The 22,421-nt window shown below is 49.7% G+C and overlaps 1 protein-coding gene across 5 annotated transcripts in view; it reads left to right on the top strand.

Annotated features, from left to right (window-relative positions):
• Positions 1 to 22,421, top strand: part of LOC149352608 (complement receptor type 2-like) — a 353,632-nt gene that overhangs the window by 293,861 nt on the left and 37,350 nt on the right. For all 5 annotated transcript variants that reach the window (XM_089581794.1, XM_089581793.1, XM_089581797.1 and 2 more), the window contains 2 exons: positions 2,659 to 2,796; positions 19,646 to 19,933. In XM_089581794.1, coding sequence (XP_089437920.1) covers positions 2,659 to 2,796; positions 19,646 to 19,933 — 426 coding nt within the window. The remainder of the gene's footprint in view (positions 1 to 2,658; positions 2,797 to 19,645; positions 19,934 to 22,421) is intronic.

The following is a 22,421-nucleotide window of genomic DNA, read 5'->3' as shown; positions in this document are numbered from 1 at the left end:
ATTACTCGCTGCACCGGGAAGAAATTCTCTCAGGCTGCAAACATGCTTCATCGCAGGGATTAATAATTAAACGATATAGCACGCAATCATCTGCGAAATGTTTTATATGGGAGATAACTTTATTAGGTAGATCATTCAATGTTAATTTCGAAACAAGAAAGGACATAATTCAAAACCTTGAGGTACCCCAGAATTATCGGAAATAGCTGTGTCATAATCATTAACTGAGACTTCTTGGCTACGGTTGGAAAGGAAATATTAGTGCGATAGCGCTCATACGCTCACCAACAGCGACCGAAAATCTTGTCAACCGTCCGATCTTTCTTTCCTGTGCCGTTGCCTAGCAACAGGGACGCCGCTTACCCGAGCTTCCGATAATGTCAGGTTGTAACTCGGGCAAACTCGGGTATGTTCGGAGCAGCGCCGCGCCAGCTGCGCAAGAAGCTGCTCGGGAAGAGCAACATTGGTCGCGAAGTCCCCCTACCGGCGGCTGTGAGAGGAACAGTCACCTGCCAGTACAGTGGCGCATCGCTTAACTGCTGCGCCACTGCGCTGGTAGTCAGGTGAGGACTCGCCGCCATCTACGAATGTTAAGTAGAGAATGACCAATTCTGCATATATGTGCATTAACTCGCCGCCATCTACGAATGTTAAGTAGAGAATGACCAATTCTGCATATATGTGCATTAACTCGCCGCCATCTACGAATGTTAAGTAGAGAATGACCAATTCTGCATATATGTGCATTCACCAACATTGCACCCTACCTTTAAGGCGGAGCTAAAGTGTTCCCTCTAACTGAAAAAAATGAACACCTGCTTTCGTGCTAAACCCTTATCACTTTTTTCTTTTTCCAGCCTAATGCCTGGTCGTCCGTATTGAAAGCACTGAGTTTAAATAGCAGCAAATCATGAGAAACAGTGGCAAACGCCTTAGCAAAATCTGAAAAAAAAATACAGTTCACAACAACGTTAGCACCCATAGCGCGAAATACATCATTAGAGGAAGATTACAGTTGTGTTTCGCACGAAAAAAAAAAATCTGAAGCCTTGTTCACAAGAATTGAGAAAGTTCCGAGATTCAAAGAAAGCAGAAAAGTAAGAGTAAATTGTGGGCTCAAGAAGTTTGCAGAGCACGCTGGGGAATGAAATAGGCCAATAGGTACTGAAGCAGTGCTACCTTATTTATGTAAAGGAAACACCTTGCCCGCCTTCTAATCAAGAAGGAAGGGACCACTCTGTAATGGCTGTACGAAGATTTCACGAAGAGTCAATGACGAGCCGGAAGGTGCGCTGTTCAGGAACTTTGCATCTCCCTGCCTTTCCTCTTCTACCTCCTCCTCCTCCTTGTTGTTATGCCATCGATACCTGAGCAAGCTGAAATCTTCTTTCAATTAAGCATGATCCACCACTGGAGTCGATGATTATCAGATTCATGGACAGCAAGTCGGAAGTACAAGGATGAGGATAAAATGTCGGCTAAGTGGATGAAAGACACGAGGCAAAAAGTTCATTAAACAATTAGCAGCAGTCACTCGTGTCTTGGTGTGTTTCTATGATCGGAATGATGTGTTGTATTCTTCTTATTCCCGCTGACCACATTCCAAATTTTTCACGAATTATTTCTCAGAATATAAAGGCGCGTGAGCTGATGGAATTATTTCTCTCTCGAGCGCAATTTTCTTTTACTTCGTGTTGGCGGCAGAATAACCTTGCCAGCTATCAGATGTTTGTGGTGCCTTGGCCCGCCCATATAGCCTTTGCTTTCTCTTCAGCAGGCATCGCAGGCACGCATTAAGCCAAAGCATCAAAGGTAGATATAATGCGTGTCTGAGCGATAAATTCATTAATCAAGAAATTTAATTTTTCTTTGAACAGAGCCCCATTTTCTTCGGCAGAGTGAGTCTGAAAACCTTGAATGAAGTCAGCGATGACATTCATCAGTTCGCGGTGTATATAGTTAGTCTGACGTTGAACTTTTGGCATTTCGGTAGCGAGAACAGAAGGGTGCAGTTCGAAATAAATGAGGCAGTGATCACTTAAACTAGTGATATATCTTACACACGAAGCAAGGTGAGGTGTAGTAATCAGAATGAGATCAAGGACGTTAACAGAATGCTGTGTAGCACAAAAAGCTGCCTAAAATTAAAATACCGGCAGAAGTTAATGAAATACAAGCACTCGGGTTAACCGTCAGATATGGGTGGAGGTTCATCCAAGTTAACTGCTGGAAAATTAAAATCACCAAGAGGAAAGAATGAAATTGAATGGAACGGGACAATCAACTCGTTTAATACCTCATGTAGCTCAGAAAGAATGTTATAGAGGTATTGGGTGGGCGTTAATACACGAGAAAAATAAAATCCCGATAATTGAGAGTGATACGTACACACACTATTTCTAACTGCGAAGGCATATCTAAAATACAAGAACTCAACCATCACGTGCAGCGATCAGCACCCCGCCATCAGTACGCAAGATACGGTCACGACGAAAAAAAACTTGAAAACACTGTCACATAAGGTCGTTGTAATGACGTTCAACTGTACATATCTGTCTGAATGGAGGAGGGGGGGGGGAGTTTCATTGACATGTCCTTGTTATTTTTATTCTAAAGTGGACTATTGCTTATGCTTGAACAAACCTGCTTCTCCTGTAGCTTTCCCAACCCGCAAGGAAAAAAATACCATGTGGATGAAATTCAGCCTTACCTGGAACACGTCGGCTAGCATCTCCTGCCGTCACCGTCACGTAACAACGAGGAATCATTCACGGCAAATCACTGTGCTGGGTCAGCGTAAGTATGCACATCATTTTACACCTTACTTCACTATTTGTGCAGGTAACGATAGCTTTGAGAGGACGACGTGCCAAGAAGTCAATCTTTTTGAGCAGAAACGCACCTGGTAACTTCAATCGTTCTAGGCAATACTGGTCGCTCCTCAAACGTAGCAGGGGGATGCAGAGTTACGCGAGCGGACGAGATTGGGAAGCCTGCGTGGATGTGATGAGGTGGCAACAGTTGGCGTAGGAAAGGACTAATTAAAGCTAAGTGGAAGGGGTCTTTTCCTCCGGTGGATGTACTTAGGCTGATGACGACGGTAAATAATTATTAACATGCAATAGGCACACTCCAGCGGCGGATCATTGCCGACGTTGCGTCGCAAAGCATGGCGGCACAGGTCGCGGGAGCGAAGAAGCGGGAGCTGAGGGGAGTGCGGTGAAAGGTCACTGTGGCATGCCAGGAGGCGAACGGTGCAGGAGGGGTAGCTCGAGCGAGCAACGACACGCCAAGGGAGAAAATTGATATCATGTTTGTTCATTGATCACATCACGTTAACAAGCGTGAGCAGCAGTGGACACGGTGGTCCGTAGGCACCCCCGGTAACTGCAGAGATGCGTCAGGCTGCTCAGTACCCCAGCCATGCTGTTTCGGCGACTTACCATGAGATCAATAAAGCCCCACTCAGGCATGCAGACATGTGGGGACGACACATCTTCGCTGAGATCCTGGCGTGTCCAGGTAAGTTTGGGGAAACGGCAAACTTTGTGGGCTTGTAATAGCTTAAGGGTGTAGAGTCAATTACGTTCAGAAGACTTGTTTTCTGGACAGAGCAGGCTGTCTTTCTTCCCGTCTACCTGCACTCTTCACACATACCAGGGACATACCGAGTGTGGTCTGTGCACCTCATTCGTGCGGTGCCGAAATGAGTCTCGGTATTTTTTTTTAGAGCAGTCCAACATACATCAAGTGTGTTGGATTCGTGCGAGAAGGTAACAAGAAACCGGAGTTTACCTGCGATATCTAAGGAGAATACACATAAAACAGGCCACAAAATAAGGCGGGGTACGCAACGGCTGACAAAAACAGGCATAATTGCATCGCCGCGCTTTTAACGGTGCACTGTGGTGTCGAGTGGTGTTGAGCAGTGTCTGTTTCTACGCTTCCGGCGAGCAAGTCGTTGCTATCCAACCCTAAGCACGCCATGTCATGGGCGCAGTTCGGCGAGGCACAACGCGCGATGAAGCGTGCGCTCTTCGCTTTGTGGTGAGTAGGTAGTGCTGTGACCCTGCCTCCATCCGGGTTTCCTTAACGCCCGAACCACTTAGCCGACGACTGGCGAGTCACGGAGGACCGCTTCTACGAAAAAACCCGCTTGTCACAAGCGTCTGAGAGATTTCTGCACTTGCGGAGTGACACAAAAAATTGCGAGGACACTTGGGCAACTAAAGGGTTGAGAGTATGCCGTGACGACTTCCGGTGGATGTGACGTCACACCGTTCCTTTGGCTATATCGACGTTTGCGCTATTTGGACGCAATTCTGACATTTTGCCTATAATTAATTAACTAATTAATCGACAATCATCAAAACTTGGCTTCTATATTCATTTTTTCCTCCTCCATCTGAAGCAACCATTGGTTTACTTCTATCCTTTTTAGTTCCCGAGTTAAACGCGTAAGACACGCTTTGTTAACAGACGACATTATGAGCCATTAAAGGCGTTCGCCTTAAAACAGCCACGACAGCCCATCTCAGACCAGCAGACACCGAGACCAAGGAGCAAAGGGATGTTTTTTATTATATTTCATGGCGCCGGGTCTACGCAGGCGGCATGTGGTTGTTTTTTCTTCTGCTTTCTAATCGATTGTATTTAAAAATAAATACCCTATTAATCTTCCATTAATAAACACCACAAATACAAATAAAAATGAAATAAAATAAAAAACATCCTCTATGCTCCTTGGTCTCGGTGACTGTTTGCTTCCGTCATGTACAAAGAGCCGCTCTTTTTCTTTCCTTTGTATGCTAATCTCCGAACAGGCTATAGTTAACGAGCAGCGAATGCCTGACGCACCATGTCTGCCCGGGTTACGGAGACACGACAACTCCCCCCCCCCCCCCCCCCCTCCCCTTTCCGGGAGCCCGCCGTCACCTGATGGTCCTACAGCTGTGGTTTGGTCGAACCACCCATGGCATTGCTTAGATAACCACCGTGCTGCTGCCATTCGTGGAGGCTCGAGACGGATCTAAGGACCCCTGCGTTCGCGTCTGATTCATGCCGGATGTTCTCGAAGGTCAAGGGAAAAAAGGAAGTCCCCCCAGCAACAGCTCTGAGAAAAATTTCAACGTCGCGACCCAAAGGCAGCGCTTACGAAGGAGCCCTGCTCATTGGCGGAAAAGGCGGGAACTGCAGACGAAACGGCTATTTGAGAGCGCCCGACTGCTTCGTCCGTCGTATTTCCTTCATCATATCGTTTCTTCCTATACAGTTTTTTCTTTATTTGCTACACGATGTAATTAGTGTAAACAGATATGCCTTGTTGATTTATTGCTCAACCTCCCTGACTCCTCGTCCTTGCTCTTGCGGGGAAACCACTCCGGATCCGATTCGCAACAGTAGATGATATATTGTCACCAGACTGTCCTATGTCTGACAGCGTCCGCCTGCTGTTAATAGATTTCACGCCAATTTTACAGCGTAGACTGGCTGACACTAATAAAACGACCACCCCTTTCTCCCTCCCGCAGAGCCGTCACAACATCTTGAGAATTCTGAGGCATGAGATCGAGATAATTAGTCACGCAAATTGAACACATAACCACTTCCCACCACTCCGTCCACTGCTCTTCACTCCCCCATACCTGTTATGCCCCCCCCCCCCCGCACTCCTCTTACCAAGTTGTATGGCGCGAGTCGTCTGCAGGTAAACAGCCCCCCCCCCCCATCCCCATAGAAACCCCGCTCTTCCCAGCAGGAACCGTGTCTACGTCACACGAATTACCGATCGGGAGAATTAGTCAAAGACATCGAACACACTACTGATCGTCATCCCTCTCCCCCAACCTCCACTCCGACTAAATCCCGTTTTCTAACATTCATCCTTTCACTGACGCTAGTGTATAGCGTCGCTCGCAAGTGGCCATATTTTTTGTTAACCACATGGAACGCATTGCAGTTCATTTTCGCCAGACGCGATCCCGTTACTCTGGAGGAATCGTGTTCACGACCCGCAGCTTCGAAAATATATGTGACTATTCGAGAAAAAAGAAACAACGTTTTTCGCCTTAATGCCTCCTTTTCGGAGTGCTGGCTTTTATTTGTAGATAAGGCGCTCTATTTCATCCCAGGTAAACAGCAATCAGTCGAGGCAACAATGCATGCTGCGCCTGTTCGTCGCAGGGACAGGTGAGATTCGTTATCTGCCTAACCACCGCAACCTTAACGCCCGTCGTACCTGCCGAAGTGCCCACACAACCTGATGGCCAAAAACAGCGACCCCTCGCGCTTAGTGCTGCATGTCGCCAGCTCGTTTGCCGTAGGCGACCGCACCACAAGTGCCGCGTTAGATGGCGCGGCGGTGCAGTTTTACCTAGAGTTACTGTATATGCTACCAAAGGTAGCAGAGTTGCGCGTAGGTCCGCCATCTTGCCTGTCAAGCAACCGAAGTTATGCGGCGAAGCCGCACTCCGTTTCTGCAGGCGACATGCCTAGCGCATCACCGATCGACCGTGGACGCTTTCCGAGGTATTTAAACCACTTTTTCGATTGATCGCAAACAAAAAGCATCTAAAAAGCTGACTGCGTAACCCAGTCAAAAAACATAGCCAAGAAAAAACGGTGCTCTTTCTAGCGCTGCGGCAGCAAGCGATTCCCACAGTCAACTTCCCCTAACTATTTACCCGATAACCTAAGGGCAGACTCAGTATTCTAAATACGCCGTGCAAATGCAGCATTCATTCATCTTTGCGGCAACATTTATTCACCGGACCTGCGTTAAAAAACCTATTTATAGTCTCCTTTACTAAATACGAAACCCTGCAAAAAGTTATAAAATGGACAGTATAAAAATCCAAAATACAGTTTACTCGAAACTGTATGAACGTTACCATCTGAAGTAAACAATCAGATGTCTAAACACGTTTCCCGCGATTAAAAACTGTTTGCCATTCAGGTTATATGCCAACAGGGATAAATACGCAACGCAGTGCTCTATTTTACTGTTTCAACAGTGTACACGAAAAAGCGCAGATCCGCAACTCCAGCCTGTTTTCGGTAAAGAAACCTCAATGCAACTTTTAGCAAAAAACAAAAAAAGGCGTGAGCTACGCACGCTAGACACCCCACAGCAGCGAACGTAAACAGCCGTTGGATATAGTGGATCCGCTTCGAACTTGGCCGGCTGTCAATCCAGTTCGCTGCAGCGGCGGCGTCGGGAATAGACCTCTCCCGGCCTACGTCATCGGCGCACGTGTTTCTGCTCCGATGGGCAAAACATGCACCGTACCGAGGAGGCTCTTACAGGGAGAAGAAAGGCTGCAGGCCGTCTCGAATCGGGGAACAGAGGCGGCGGGAGAGCACTCGACACCGGTAAAACCGGAAAGTGGACGATTTTGCCCATCGAGCGTCGTCTTCTCCGCAGTACACGGTTGCTTGGACACCACGTGATGGCGCTCTACCAATGGAGTCGCGAGCGGCGTTTAGAAAACAGACGCGCAACTCTGCTACCTTTGGTAGCATATACAGTAACTCTAGTTTTACCTAAAGCCCCTCAAACTAAATGCAACGACATCTCGTCTCTCCTCCTCCTATGCCGGCGCTCCTTCTCTCGGCTCCTCCCGGGCGCCGACGGTGGCGGCACCTAGGCCGGGTGAAGCTAGCAGACGCTCCCAGCGCTCGCCCTTTGGCGCGCAGTAGACCGCGCGTGCGTTTTCTGCATTGGCTTCGCTCGAAATGAGATCATGGCATGGGACATTAAAAAATTAGTTACTGAAATAACTGCCCCCAGCAGCGTTGGATTCATTTATCGAAACTTTTTGTGCTGCGATCGATTTGATATGGTGCAAGCGATGGTGGTGGCGCACGCGGTTGAGAATATACTGAGAGTGTTGTTTCCCAACGCTAGCGCTTTGACACGCAGTGGACCGCGGGCTCGAATCAATTGTTTCCATTTTCGGCCTTCCACTCAGCCGCAGTGCGACCATGGTATGGGAGATTAAACAAATTATAGGTATACTCAAACAACTGCCCCGACCTATGTTGCACTCCTTCATCGGAACTTTTTGTACTGCGATTGCTTTGATTGCGGCGCACACAGTGGAAATAGCATGCGCGAGCGAGCTCGAGGCACAGCAGTGAACATCCTCGGAATGTTGTTTTTCGACCGGCGTCTTTTGCCAAATCTTAATCAAAAATTAACTTCGCGAATAGCAAGTGGTACGACATACGACTAGACGTGCGGCCTAGGCTTTGTATGAATGGATGGCGGCGTAATGCTGCCATAATATATTATTTTCTCAAAAGCGCGTTTGCTCGTGCAATCGGTTCTGCGTCGCAGTTTTAATTTTTTTCAGTGCAGGAAAGCTTAAATTATTTCGAAATTACTATATATCTCGGACACCTCGCAGGCTAACGTTAAAAGGAACCGACTGACGGTAGTCCCTTACTGTTTGTTTGTAAATAACTACGTGATTACGGTGCCCTAGTTACGCACTGTAACGCGGTTGGGATCAGAAGAATTTTAATGTAGGGTTAATTGTTTGGGGTGCATAACAGCAACCCAAAAAGGCTTTTAACCGCTGCATCAGGCGCAGCTACAGCGCTGCACGACTCACTACAATGTTTGTTTAAGTGATTGTTATCTTGAGTCAGCATACGCAATAATAGCTTATAAGAGGACGTTGTCTTGAATCGTGTAATTGCCATGCATAATGTATAGCAGTCTGGACTGCCGCAGTTCACTAATCGTTTTGGGCAACTACGTTTCACGGAGGTCCTCGCATGCATTCTCAGGTATTTACCAAGCAGATATCGAGTATTCAAGCGATAGTACGGTTACTATGCCTATGCACACTAACGACCGATTTTGGTATGAACCCTGCCAGAACAAATACGGTCAGCAGTGCGCGCAGCATGAATGCTAGTCCTGCACCACGAGCAGCATGAACAGAGAGAACCGCCCCTTTGGTATCGAGTTCGTGATCGAAGGAGTCCAACTGTAACAAAACAAATACGTCCAGCGAGCAGCGTAAACAGCAGAGTTCAAACAACATGAAGCGCAAGTTTTGTGTCGAGCCCGCGAACGAGTCTGACTGCAACCACGAATACGCCACGTAACGCGCGCTACATCAAAGCTACGCCTGCAGAGCGTAGCAGAGCCAGCAGAGTGAACGGCGGGGCTAAGACAACAAAAAGCAAGGCTTTTGTAGCCCGCGAGCGAACGAATCAATCTACAACCATGCCAAACGGCATTAACAGCGAAGAAAGACTGCAGTCGCTCGCGCTTCACACCAAATCCTCCGAAAAAAAGCGTGACTCACAAATGGAGAGCGGCACTCGCATCGAAAAGATGCAGATCCAGCTCATTATCAATGTTTTCCCGGCCGATCCTATGCAGTATTAGGATCGGGTGAGCGTGGTCTGGCCGGAGAAGGGACGAGGAAGGACGGGAGACGGGGTTACGAAGAGAAGCAAGGAAGGAAGAAACTTTATGCAGGAATATTTACATTATTTACAAAAAGGGTAACTGAGAGGGTCTCTCAGTGTAAGGGAGAACTTCTTCAGGAGTCAACAGGAGTGCTCTGCTGTCCCCAAAACAACACCTCGTTAAATAACACACGGATTCCCCAGATCCCTGTCTGGGGAATATAGTTCGAAGGATGACGTCCAATAGCATGAGCAGACGTGGACTCCGGAGGTACCACCCACGGCTGGGGCGGCGTCGGGCTGTGGGGGTCTCTCGCAGCTCGGTTGGTGGGAGAGGGTAGAGGCTCAGTAATCAAACACTGCTGTCTTTCACTCAGCACACCACCACACTGTTCGTTGACCCGAGGGTCGACTCGGCCACGGAACGCCGCCATTGTCGCCGCATCTTCGGCCTTCGGCGATCTTTGACCTTCGCCGCTGCGACCATGGTCCCACGGTCCTGGAAGGTCGCTGCCTTAATCCACTTAGGCAGGAGGGGAGCGCGAGCTGCCTTAATCCACACAGGCAGAGGGGGGGGGGGGGGGGGGCATCCCAAACCCAACAGCACCCCCGCCACCAGACAATGCGTCCGGAAGATGAGCCGCTCCTACGCAGCTCGGCTGACAGGACGTGCAAGAGGGGGCTCTCGTTCCACTCTTCTCCAGGCCTCTCTTCATCGGCTGTGATGTCCCGCTCTCGGAATTTCTCTGGAAGGCGAGTCAAACGGAACCACAAACGCCAAGCCACACACAGCAAAAGCAAGTGCCGTCTGTTGCCCACTCGCCCCGCCAGACCAAAACCAAAGCAAAACTGCTTATGCCAAGCCATCCCTCTAAGTAAAATCTTAAATGAAACAAAATTTTCCTGAACGAACACAAAGTGCGTAGCCAATGCACGGTTCAGGTGTTGGACCTCTTCAAAGTGTTGTCCTAATGCATGACACTTCAAGAAACAGAGGGAAAATTAGAATGGGTCTAGAATCGGTCGGACAAATTGAAACGATTTTCGATGTCACCCGGTCAGGCAGGAATCAGCCGAGAGGTCAGACAAAGGCTTTCAATTTTGCCCCAAGCTAATTGCTATTCTTAAGTACGACAATTGCCCATGTCTTCCTTTCATTCTGCATGGCAGCAGACACGACATAAATGTGCGAAACTTGCACAACAAACTTGCAGAACTGGCATACTGCACAACTTCATACGGCCACACCAAGTAGTACCTCTAAGAGGTCACACGAGCTACACTACAATGTCCAAGAGCGGCTTCGCTCGCGCCTCTGCGTCAGCGGACACTAGCGTGTAATAAATACTGCAGATAAACCTACTGCAAAGCTAAATTCGGCTGAAAAGGTAGCCTCTCTGGGAGCTCATGCCATCTGCCTAAGCTACAATGGCCAAGAATGACCTCGTTCGTGCTACTATGTCAGCGGACACTAGCACACAACAAATACTGTGGGTAAACTTTATGTGCCAGACCCACAAAACAAACCTAAAAAGGTTAAATCTCGAAGTAATCTCGTAGCGCCCTCGTGAGGGACTACGCTACCTTCGCCCATGAATTACTTCGCTGTACATCCGCAGCTCAGCGGGCACTCTCAATTCGCAGCGCAGCTAAACTTATATACAAATGCCTGCTGCACGGCAATTCGCATCAAATCTCGTCTGAGTGATGCCGGCAAAGAACAAACATGAGAAGATTATCGCGGGAGCGACCAAACCTCACAAATGAAATCTTTCGCGCTACAAAGAACTGCGCCATACAAAGGTTACGTAAAACAAGAGTATTCAAGGTTACATTAGATACAAGCGTCGTCAAAGTTACATCACTACAATGAAAGTAAACGAAAAGTACAAAATTCACTCAGGCACAAAATCTCAAAACTTGGTTTGCTTTCATTTTTCTTTTTACAGTTGATTACATGAATAACAGCAAACAGTAAATACAAAAAGTGCTTAGTGCTGGAATGCACCTGGAAACCGTCATGCGACTCAAGGAATCCACTGCTTCCTATTCTTCAGCCGCGCTCTGCGCGGTCGCGGTCGGACGGCCGGGCTACCAGTTAAGGTTTCCAAAAACTTGCGGGGCTGATTAGTTTCGCCTGTGCTAGAACGGCGCTTCCCCTTTTCTTGGTTCCCTGCATGCTGCGTCCCCCTCCGACTCGCGTGCGCTCTGCGGCGCCCTTTAGTGTGGCGACCTTGTACCCATCTCCTTAGCACGCCGCCCGCGTCGCATGCCTCATAATCCCTGCTGCGGTCTCTAGATGGAGCAGCTGGTTTGCATCCAGACTGTGCATGATTAGTCGCCTGGGTTTTTATGGAACGCTTGAGAACTTTTGCGCGCCGCGGTGGCAATTTCGAGGAATTACGCGGAGTCCTCAAATGCAGAATCTTGACCCGCGCTTTTTGCTTTCTCGCAGATGTGTTCCGATCAGCTGTCTTCACGCGCGGCCGTCTTCCGGAAACCTCGCCTGTTGACTGTCGCTGCGTGTCAAAAGTTCGCGCGTGGTCAACAGGTGCTAAACTACCGGCCCTCGCCTTAGTCGACCCATCAGTTTTCAAAGGCTCATCGTTTTTGCCATTTTTGTCGCGCAGCAAAGCCACTGGCGCTTTGCTCAGAGTGCCAGGCGACGGCTCACTTGCACAATCGCTCGCCCCCGTGACCTCTGCTGAACACGATGGCTCACTATCCTGCGGTCTATATTTCGGCGCTGTGCCTTCACCTTTCCGGGTTGCAGCAACCATTAAAGCTAACGCTTCGCTCTGGCTTGGAGCGCCAGAGTCGCTGTCAGGTGACTCACAGCCACGCCCTGTGCCGCAGATCATCGCCTCAAATTCCTGACTGCTACTCGCCGGCTGCGCCAGCGGAGGACCTTCTCTGGTTTCGTCATTGCGCTGACTCAAAACCTCACTGCAGTCTTTCTGAATAGGAGCTTCTGCCTTTAAATCGACATTTCCTGCCGCTGTCGCTTCCGAACTGGGAGTTCTTTCCGGGCTTGACCCTGCCCTGTCACTGCTTTTCTGAGCAATTATTTTGTGCGTAGCTGACCAAGCGGGGTTCGTTTCTTGGTCGCTGACGCACTGATGGGAGCGCTGCCCGCTGCCATCACTACGATCTTTAGAATCCTCCTCTATACGTATGCCAAAGAAACGAAAGAGGGCACTTTTCGCTTTAGCGTAGTCGTCGGCATCCTCATCGGACAGCCGCGCTAATACGGCGCCGACGTCACCAGGGAGAACGGCCACCAACATCATCGACCATTCGCCCTGATCGAGCTCCTCTTCTGTGCATACCTGCTCAAAATTTTCGAGGAACGTCCTGAAGCTCTCGCCTCTTCGGTAACTCCTCAGACGATCTCGGGCCCTTCGCCATCTGAGAAACTGAGTCTTACGCACTATCTCCTGCTGCTCTTGTTTACGCAGTTCGTCGAGTTCAGCGCGTCTCTTGCGACACTGCTCCTGCCATTCTCTTTCTTGCTCCTCTCGGAGCCTTCGTCTTTCCTGCTGCTGAAGCAGTTCTCTCTCCTCTTTCTCCTCGCGGAGTTTTCGCTTTTGCTGCGCCTCTCGCTTCTCTTTCTCCTGGAGAAGCCTCCGCGTTTCTTGCTCCGCTTTTCGTTCAACAATCGTCTCCCACGTCTCGTCTGCCTCCTCGACTGTCACCTCCTCCGCCCGCATCACATTCAAAATCGCCTCTCTCGTTTTAGTGGGGTCCACTGAAATGCCCAGTTCTTCCAAAATTTCAAGGAGGTCCTCTACCTTGAACTTCTCCATCACGGAACGCACCTCGTGCCGCTAATTCCCACTAAAACACAAGCCTCAGCTTGAAGCGAACAAAACACAAAATTGCCAAAATCTTAATTTCCCAGAAATCCAAAATTCCACTACTAACATCTGCCTGTGCTAGTGCGGTCTGGCGAAACGAATGGCAAACATCGGGCACTCACCCTGCCGAGATACAGCTGGTGCCGTCAGTCCCGTAGCTGCCGGGGTCCGTTGGAGCCGGTGACCTGACGCGTCCATCTCTCGGTCTTCGGAAGCGTAGCTGATGCCGTCAATCACGTAGCTGCCGGGGTCCGTTGGAGCCGGTGACCTGACGCGTCCATTTCTCGGTCTTCGGAAGCGTAGCTGATGCCGTCAATCACGTAGCTGCCGGGGTCCGTTGGAGCCGGTGACTTGACATGGACATCTCATCGAGCGATCGAGTTGTTGGGTGAAGATTCTATCTCACCGCTGGCAACCAGTTATTAGGATCGGGTGAGCGTGGTCGGGCCGGAGAAGGGACGAGGAAGGACGGGAGACGGGGTTACGAAGAGAAGCAAGGAAGGAAGAAACTTCATGCAGGAATATTTACATTATTTACAAAAAGGGTAACTGAGAGGGTCTCTCAGTGTAAGGGAGAACTTCTTCAGGAGTCAACAGGAGTGCTCTGCTGTAGAGATGGGTCGCTCAGGAGCGAGCCGGATGTTTTGAGCAGCTCTTTTTTAGAGAGCGAGTGAGCCGTGGCTCAGTAAAGTGAGCGGGGGTTCTTCTGGAGAGCCGATTCTCTCTCGTTCAGTGAGCCATGCTGACCGTGCCTAACCGTTCCGTCAGAGCCGGGTCTGCTCCAGGGTGCGATTTGCGCGCCATCTATTGAGCAGTGCGAGAAATCAACTGCATTCCCTCCCTTCGCAACCAACCCCTCGCCTTCAGCTGTTTCCGCGTGTGCCCTGCCGCAGGCACCCGCGTTTTTAAGGCGAAAACCTCTTTTGGCTACGGCTCACTGAACGAGAGAGAGCCGGCTCTCCAGAAGAACCGCCGCTCACTAACTGAACTGAACGAGAGAGAGCCGGCTCTCCAGAAGAACCGCCGCTCACTGAACCACGTACGGCGCCACGGCTCACTCGTTCTCTAAAAAGAGCGGTTCAAAAGACAGCCGAAGGTTAGGGGTTGGATGCCACTCTTGCCAGGAAGGGCAGGAGAGCAGTTGCCTTCTCGCACCATGGCCCGGAATCGCAAATAGTGTACAAAGCTCTCCCCTGTCGTTATATTTAACGACTCTATGCCCATGCATGTCCTTTCTTGCTGTCGCTCCCCTCTCGTCACTATCCTCTCCCTTTCTCTTTCATTTCCGCCGGCTACAGCTCGGGTGCTTAAGATATTAGATAGCAATTGCCGCGGCCGGCAACTCTTTTTTGCTTCACTTTTTTATTTTTATTTTTAAAAATAAACCACTACCACCAGAAGACCCGGCTCCGATGGAACGGTTCGGGACGTCCGCGGGCACGGCTCAGTGTGAACGAGAGAGAGAGCCGTTCTGAACCGCTCACTGAAGTGAGCCGTTTTGCCCATCTCTACTCTGCTGTCCCCAAAACAACACCTCGTTAAATAACACACGGATTACCCAGATCCCTGTCTGGGGAATATAGTTCGAAGGATGACGTCCAATAGCATGAGCAGACGTGGACTCCGGAGGTACCACCCACGGCTGGGGCGGCGTCGGGCTGTGGGGGTCTCTCGCAGCTCGGTTGGTGGGAGAGGGTAGAGGCTCAGTAATCAAACACTGCTGTCTTTCACTCAGCACACCACCACTCTGTTCGTTGACCCGAGGGTCGACTCGGCCACGGAACGCCGCCATTGTCGCCGCATCTTCGGCCTTCGGCGATCTTTGACCTTCGCCGCTGCGACCATGGTCCCATGGTCCTGGAAGGTCGCTGCCTTAATCCACTTAGGCAGGAGGGGAGCGCGAGCTTTAATCCACACAGGCAGAGGGGGGGGGGGGGGGGCATCCCAAACCCAACAGCAGCCAAACATTTCGGCGAGCCGCATTGCTTTTTGCGGACGGAGAGAGAGAGAGAGAATGACGAAAAAGCTTTTCCACTGCCTCCTCGGTTGTTGCACCCGCAAACGCAACAAACGCTTGGCGTCGCCGCAGAGTGTAGACACCATCAAAGCTGGGGAAATGCTTCCACCAAAAGTGTGTTCCACCAAAAGGAAACGAAGCACGATTTCTACCCCCGACCATGGCGCCGGCGCCTGCTGCGGAGCCAAAAAGCGCGCGCTAACACGTGACCACGGCGCCTCAGCCAATCAGAGGCTCGATTTCCCGGCGGCGCGTTAAGAGAGGAGGAGTGTCGGAAAGTTAACAGCTTTTCGCTACTTTTACTTCATTGAGGGACTTTAGTTTTACTGTCAGCGGTCGCGTCGCCAGCCTTTTTTCGCATCAAAATATTCGTAGCAGTCTAATGAAATGAACGTCCTAGAGTCACACCAGAAGGTATACTGGCTGTTACAGCGAAAGTGAACCAGAAAAATGATGTGGGGACCTAAGCAATTCTTACGATGTGTAAATGCGAGAGCAAGTGTAAGTGGCTCACTGAGTGAGTGGACACCTCAGTTGTGCTGTGAGTGGGCGGTGGCGTCCACCTACAAATTGAGGCAGTCATGCGCCCTTCCTTATCTCAAAACCAGCGGATGGTTCAAACTCCGTTGATTTCTAGGAAAAGAAAGGCACATAACTGGCTCCCTGGGTCAGTGGACATCTCAGTCGCGCTTTGAGGTATGTGGCGGTGGGGACGTCGGCGGCCCGCTGCTCCAGGAGGGGAGATGACGTCATTTGCGTGCCGCGTTTCAACCACGGGTTTCTGATGACGGCGGGGTTTTCGCACAATGAGCAAAGTATTGCTCTGGCGTCAATATTTAATAATCGGCTTTTTGAGATATAGGGATGGGCACCTGACGCGTAGTACTAGTGTAGTACTAGTGCTAGTGTCGTACTATTGTAATACTAGTAGCACTATTAGTACTATTACTGTTACTACCATTACTATTACTACTAGTACTATTAGTACTATTAGTAGTACTAGTTGTACTATTGCAGTACTAGGGTCGGCGGGCATCAGAAACCAGGTGAATCCGGTTTAATAACCTCGTTAACTAATTTCTAGCAATCAACTTTTAAACTATACCACATAGCAATTACAGATATGTAGCTGGCCACAGGTAATAATGGCCTCATTCATTTACAGAATTTCGAATGCGCGAACCCCTTCAGCTCTGTGCCTCAAAAAAATTTAGCATCATCAGAGCAAAAAGCGAGCCTCGACCGTCTGGAAAGTCAATGGCTGGCGCAGGGTGTTACGTGAGCTCCACGTGATCACCGTAGGCTCGCAACGGCGGCTGCAGCAGCTCTGGCTGTTCCGCAGCGGGCGAGTCGGCACCGCGACAGTCGGAAGGGGCGCTTGGAGATGTACGGCTCCGCGTATCCAGTAGTCATGGAGCCAGAAGCAGGACCGACAGGTGTAGTAGGGAATCCCCGCGCTCGTGGACAAGGCTCTGGGCTGTCGCATTTGCATACGTAATGTAATTCAGTGTCCCTGCACCTCTGCACCGCCCATCGCTTGACGGCAGTCCGTGACGCACGCGTCACGTGACCTTCTTCTCGAGCCTGCTCTGGAGCAGCGAGCAGAGAAGAGCCCTGTAGCAGCAGGGGTTGGAAAAAACACAGGGGGCCAAAGACGTGCGATGTTTGAAGCACGCACTCAAAGGCCATAATTTGTTGAGCCACAGTGCCGAAGACTAACTGCCTGCTACACAGCTCTAATTGCAACCATGCGCCGGAATGTTGCGGTTGACTGATTAAAAATTAGTTAACTAGGTTAATAGTTGACAGGATGTACCTATTTTGTTATGTTCACAAGTACAGGTATTACAATGCCGCAGGCGCCATCTTTGCACCTCGAAAAGCCTATGATTAAATATGCTTGGTCACCTTCGCTTAAAGGGACACTGAGGAGAAATTGAAGTTGGCTTGTATCGACAGAATACCAGCTCCTGATTACAAAAACGCCACTCATACTGACAACAAAGCTCTTGTAACGTAGAAAAGAGCAAGAACTAAAATACAGGTATCGCCGCCACAGGCCAAACTCGCAAGTACAAGCGTCATGACGTCATATAACAAAACAGTGTTGCTAGAATTAATGGTTCTAGCAACGCTAGGACACGAGAAGCACAAATCACTGAGGCGCAGCCAATGCATGCGCAAATCTCCTTGACGTCGCCAGATGGCGCCACGTGCCGGGCAGCTACGCGCTCGCCTGAAGCATCGGGACCAATCAGCGCCTGCTCGCCGGCGTTAGGCGGGCTCCCGGTATTCCGCTAGCGGTATCAAGGTACACAGTATGCTAAAGGTGTCTATTTGCGAGAACTTCGTTGACGACTTCGAGAACGAGATCCTCGTAACGCTCGTAAAACGCCGGTGCAAACGTAAGCGAAGCGACTGTAGCGACGGCCGCAATAGCCGATAGATGCCTTCAACGTGCGGCCGGCGGTAGCTTTCTTTTCGGCTGCTGCTAGGCCGCACTGCTGGCAGCCAGAAATCACGGAGTCTGCATCACGTCATGTCACGTCATGTTTCACGTCACTTAGTCCTCTGTCGTCATAGCCGAATCCCAAGTTTGAATCACAGCGGCGGGAAAAACCTTTTCAACTTCGAATCCAAATTTCTTAGAAATAAATGCATTTTTCGCTGCCGGCCAAGTGGCAACAAAGCCATGACATGCCGAACTATCGGATTTTGCTATAAAAAATATATTAATAGTGCTCTCCTCAGTGTCCCTTTAAACAGCCTGTATGATGGACGCCACGGTACTAATTTATGGTGCTCCGTTGCGCTGTCATTTCTGCAGCTTGCTCTCTCCACACAAAACAACCCCCTCGGTCGGAATCGACTCGTGCCACCTTTTCAGCCAAATACTACAACGTTGCTGCTCCCTCCATCCATCAATTAGCTTCAGATATCGCGTTTCCTGTTCACTTGCGTCTGTTCTGCCGGTAAGAGTGGCAAACAGTCAGTTTTCGCTTAGACGGCATAGTGCTGGCGCAAGCGCATACTGTGATAAAAAAAAAATAGACGACGACAGAAAACTGCTGACTTTTAGTCTTTACTTGATTAAATTTTTGCAATATATGTAGGTTGTATGTCACACTTCATGGGAACACGAGAAATGGTTAAAGGTACTCTGAAACATGTTCTGAAGAGAGTATATAAACTTGCCGAACCAGTCCTTCCTCTCGTCCTAAACACCTGAGCCAAACAATACACGCCTACACGCAGCAGACATCCTTTCCGGAGTCTTTTTCATGCTCGCCCTCCTCCGTCGCACGCACCTGCGTAATTCTGCTCAGTTATGACCATTGGTTAGATCCTGTCAGGCATCACGTAGCTACCGTGGCGGCGGCCAGTCAGCAGCGTCGCTCCGGCAGGTCACGAAGCTCCCCTCGCCGGGGAATTCCCGCGCAAGGAGCACCGACCTTTGCTCATGCAAAAGTGATGAGGCGCGAGGGCAAGGCGCGAGGACCGTCTTGAATAGAAATTTTGACTAGAGATAACTCAACGTCTACAAAGCGCATCTAAAAAATTCTTGCTAGAGTATATTCGTGAAGCGGCGTCCTTTAACATCCCAGGAATATCGCACCTTTTTGTGAGCCTCTTTCAAAGCCTCTTTAAGCTGGCTCCTAACGCGGAGAGAAGCAGGCTTCACCGCGAAGTAGGAGTGCAGCTTCAGGCTCTTCCTTCTGAACTATCTGCGCATTTTGTCCGCTTCACAGTGAAACCTACTTATATTCGCGTTAAGAGCCGTTCCTCGTGTCCCTCTCTGTACACAGATACTGCACATGGTAACGCAACATTTTTATTTTTGTGATTCACACATAGCAGCCCATGTGTGAACTATCGGCAAAACGTTCTTCGTTCGTTAGCACTAGCACTATGCATGTCGTGGCACCCCCCACTCGAATTTCACCATCAAGTGCAATGTTTTTTGCTTTCTTTTTTCCCCGAAAGCGGTAGCAGCGGAGTACTGAGAGCAGATGTGGAATTGAAGCGTATCTTCGTAGTGATGTAAATCAAAGCTCCTTTTATGACGCAGTGTGCACGGCATCAAGGTACGAGGACAGAAGGAAGGAAGACACAAGGGACACACGAGCGCTGACTTACAGCAGTATTTGTTAGTCAGCGCTCGTGTGCCCCTTGTGCCTTTCTTGTGTCCTCCAGCCCTTGGTGCGCTGTACGCTTCCGTAATGACAAACAAACAAGCCCGAACTGCAAAGTTAGTTCTTTTATGAGGTGATGTTTCTGAGACCATTATGTCTTTTATTTTTAACCGTTACGTCTTTCTTCTCTTTTTTTTTCTGCATTGCGCTAGACTCCTATAGGTGTCCCCCCATCACAAGCAATGCGGAAGGCCTCCAAATAACGCGAAGGAATCCACGCACATACCGTTTCACGTGCGTGGAGGGGTACAAAATAGTCGGAAAACCGTACCTGCACTGTCTTGGGCACGGAGTATGGAGCAGTGCCATTCCCAGATGCGAGCCCGAACCCGGAGCCTCAAGCATTCATGCCGCCTCGCCCCAAAGTGACCTGGCTTGGTCCCGGACCCGGAATCCGGCAGGACCATCAGGTGCAGCCATTTTGACTCCGGAAAGAACTGGTGAGTGACATGGCGCGCAGCTATATACGCACAGAAAACAAAAATAACCAAGACCGCAAGCATCCACATGATTCGCTGTAGCGCACGCCAGTACGCGTGACTGACAGGTAGCCGTGGTAATGATGTTCACATTTATGAGAGGTGCATCCTCCTTAATTAAACAAGCTGAAGGGAAAATTGGTGCATATCTTGGAGAAGACGAAGCGCGAAAGAAAAAAAAGACAGCACACTGTAGAGGAAAAGCGATGGGACATGCTCGTGTGGCATAGTTTTTCCGTGATTGTACGTGCGCTCTGCTTTTTTTTCTTTTTTTGTGCTTCCTCTCCTTCAAGCTATGCATCCTGCTGAGATTTCATACTCGGTGCACACTCCAGAGCAGAAAAAAAAATGCCATTTAGTAGTAAGGGCTTGCGGACTAGTGTGTTCAACAGCGAGGAAAGTCGGCCGGCGGGAACGCGTGTGTTCCTATACATAAATTGGTTCTTGTTTTGTTTTCCATGATTAAACATTTGTAAGTAAGCGGCCATAGTGCATTTTAAGGCGGAAGCCTTTAATGCCTCATCGTTGTAAGCAGGAGCTGTCGACAGAAATGTCACGCTTTTCAATTGGTCGAAAGGGTCGTGACGTCACAGTGCGCGAATTTCAAACGGGGCCAATTGTACTTAGGCTAGTAACCATGCAACCAATTAAAGGGATCGTATAGTGATGCTCCAAGTAAGCGGGACTGAGTGTAGCTAATTGCTTAATTACCAAATTAGCATAATTAACCCTTCTAGTCAGGCCAGATAAATAAATAAAACCTAGTAGGAAATTGGTTGAATTCGGGAATCGAACCCCGTTCTCCGGAGTGCGAGACGAGCATGCTAACCACTCCGCCATGCCAGCTCGATGGTTTGGAATGAACTAAGGCGCGTAGTCAATACGGTGTCTTCGTTCACTCCCATCTTCCTCCCTTCCCGTTGCGGTGAGGTTTAGGTGTCCACCCAGATATGCGAGACAGATACATTGCCTTTCCTCAAAAACCAATTTACCGACGAGCAAGGCGTAGAACCGAACGGACGATGGCGTTCTGTGGACTCCCTGGCAGCGTTGCAAGACGCTGTCAGGGAGTCCGGGCGTTGTAAGGCGCTGCCATGTTTCACTCTTAGAGGCGAGGCCTAACATCTTAACAACGCACCAGTGACACAAGCAGCAACACCGCGCTTAAAGGGGTGGAGACACCAAATTTGTGGTTCGCGCGTTCTTAGTTTCAAACGTTTCTTATGGCTCCAGGAAGCATGATACACACTCAAAGATTCATATATTCACAGTGAATAATTTATTATAGCATTTTTAGGTGAACGATTTTCGGTTTCGGTTTCGGAACGCCGAGTTGTACAGTGACGTCACAGAGGGGGAAGATCAACTGCTTCGATTGGTCACGTGGGCCCACAGAAGTTGTGACGCACCTACTGCTGCATCGTCTGCTTTCCCACACACGTGCTGACCAGCGCATATGAAAACAAACAACTGCACGTCTAGTCCCAGCAGCTCGGATTCTGACAGATCTGATTCCAACGAGTGAGGACATCTACTTTTTTTTTTGTTCGCACGCTAATATCGCCTTCGCGGGTTCGCATGAGGATGCGAAACACTTTGCAAAATGCCAGTAAGCATCGCTGCGCCGCTCTACCCAAGCTGCGCCCACAACCGGTGTCACACTTCGCTGCCGTGCAGCAGTACCTGAGCGCTGCTTGGGATGGTGTAGAAATATCACAAGAAAAGACAAGATCGCCTTATTATCAGAACTGCCAGCTATACTCGAGCAGCGACAAAGCATGGCTGCTTATGTTGGGAGCTTTCGGCAACAGCACCGCTCGCGGGCGCTCCGGGCGACGAGCTCTGCTGCTGCCTGGCTGCCGTGGTCGTCGCTAGGCCTATAGCCTGTTTAGCAAGCGGCCGGCGCTTCGGAAGTCACCTGCGCTATAATAAAAGGTCTACTTTTCACAAATAGCTGTAGTGTTAACAGAATCATCTCACAATAAAATAATAGTATGGTCAATCTCCTCGACGCCTTCGGCAGCGGAGCTAGCGGGCGCCAGGCGAGCCGGACCCCGACGTCGCGCCAGCGGCAGCTGCTAGGCGCGGTTGTGAGAAATTTGCTCATATCACAGTTGTTACCTCTACTAGCAGCTCAGTATTGGTCAGCGATCCTCAAAAATGACACTTTTTTCACATTTCTTGTCCCATGGTTTATTATTTACGTCAAGAACACTCTTTAGCTCGCTTTTATGACGTCGGCAGACGGTATCCAGGCTGACCTACCGGCCGGCAGACTCGGCGTACTTCACGTCCGCACAAGAAAATACAAAACAGCCATGCTACCAGAAAGGATGCTTTCTAGATTCGAGATACGACAGCATGACTGTGCTAAAAGTGGATCTTTCGGCAGCGACACTGCCTGCGGCAACGCCGGCCGACGACCTGCGCGCTGGTCCCAGACTGCCCT

The sequence above is a fragment of the Amblyomma mixtum genome, chromosome 3 (assembly GCF_055824585.1).
Source record: "Amblyomma mixtum isolate Tamu chromosome 3, ASM5582458v1, whole genome shotgun sequence".
NCBI classification, from domain to species: Eukaryota; Metazoa; Arthropoda; class Arachnida; order Ixodida; family Ixodidae; genus Amblyomma; species Amblyomma mixtum.
The sequence above is the reverse complement of the archived record's forward strand: the minus strand, read 5'-3'. Positions and strand labels throughout refer to the sequence as shown.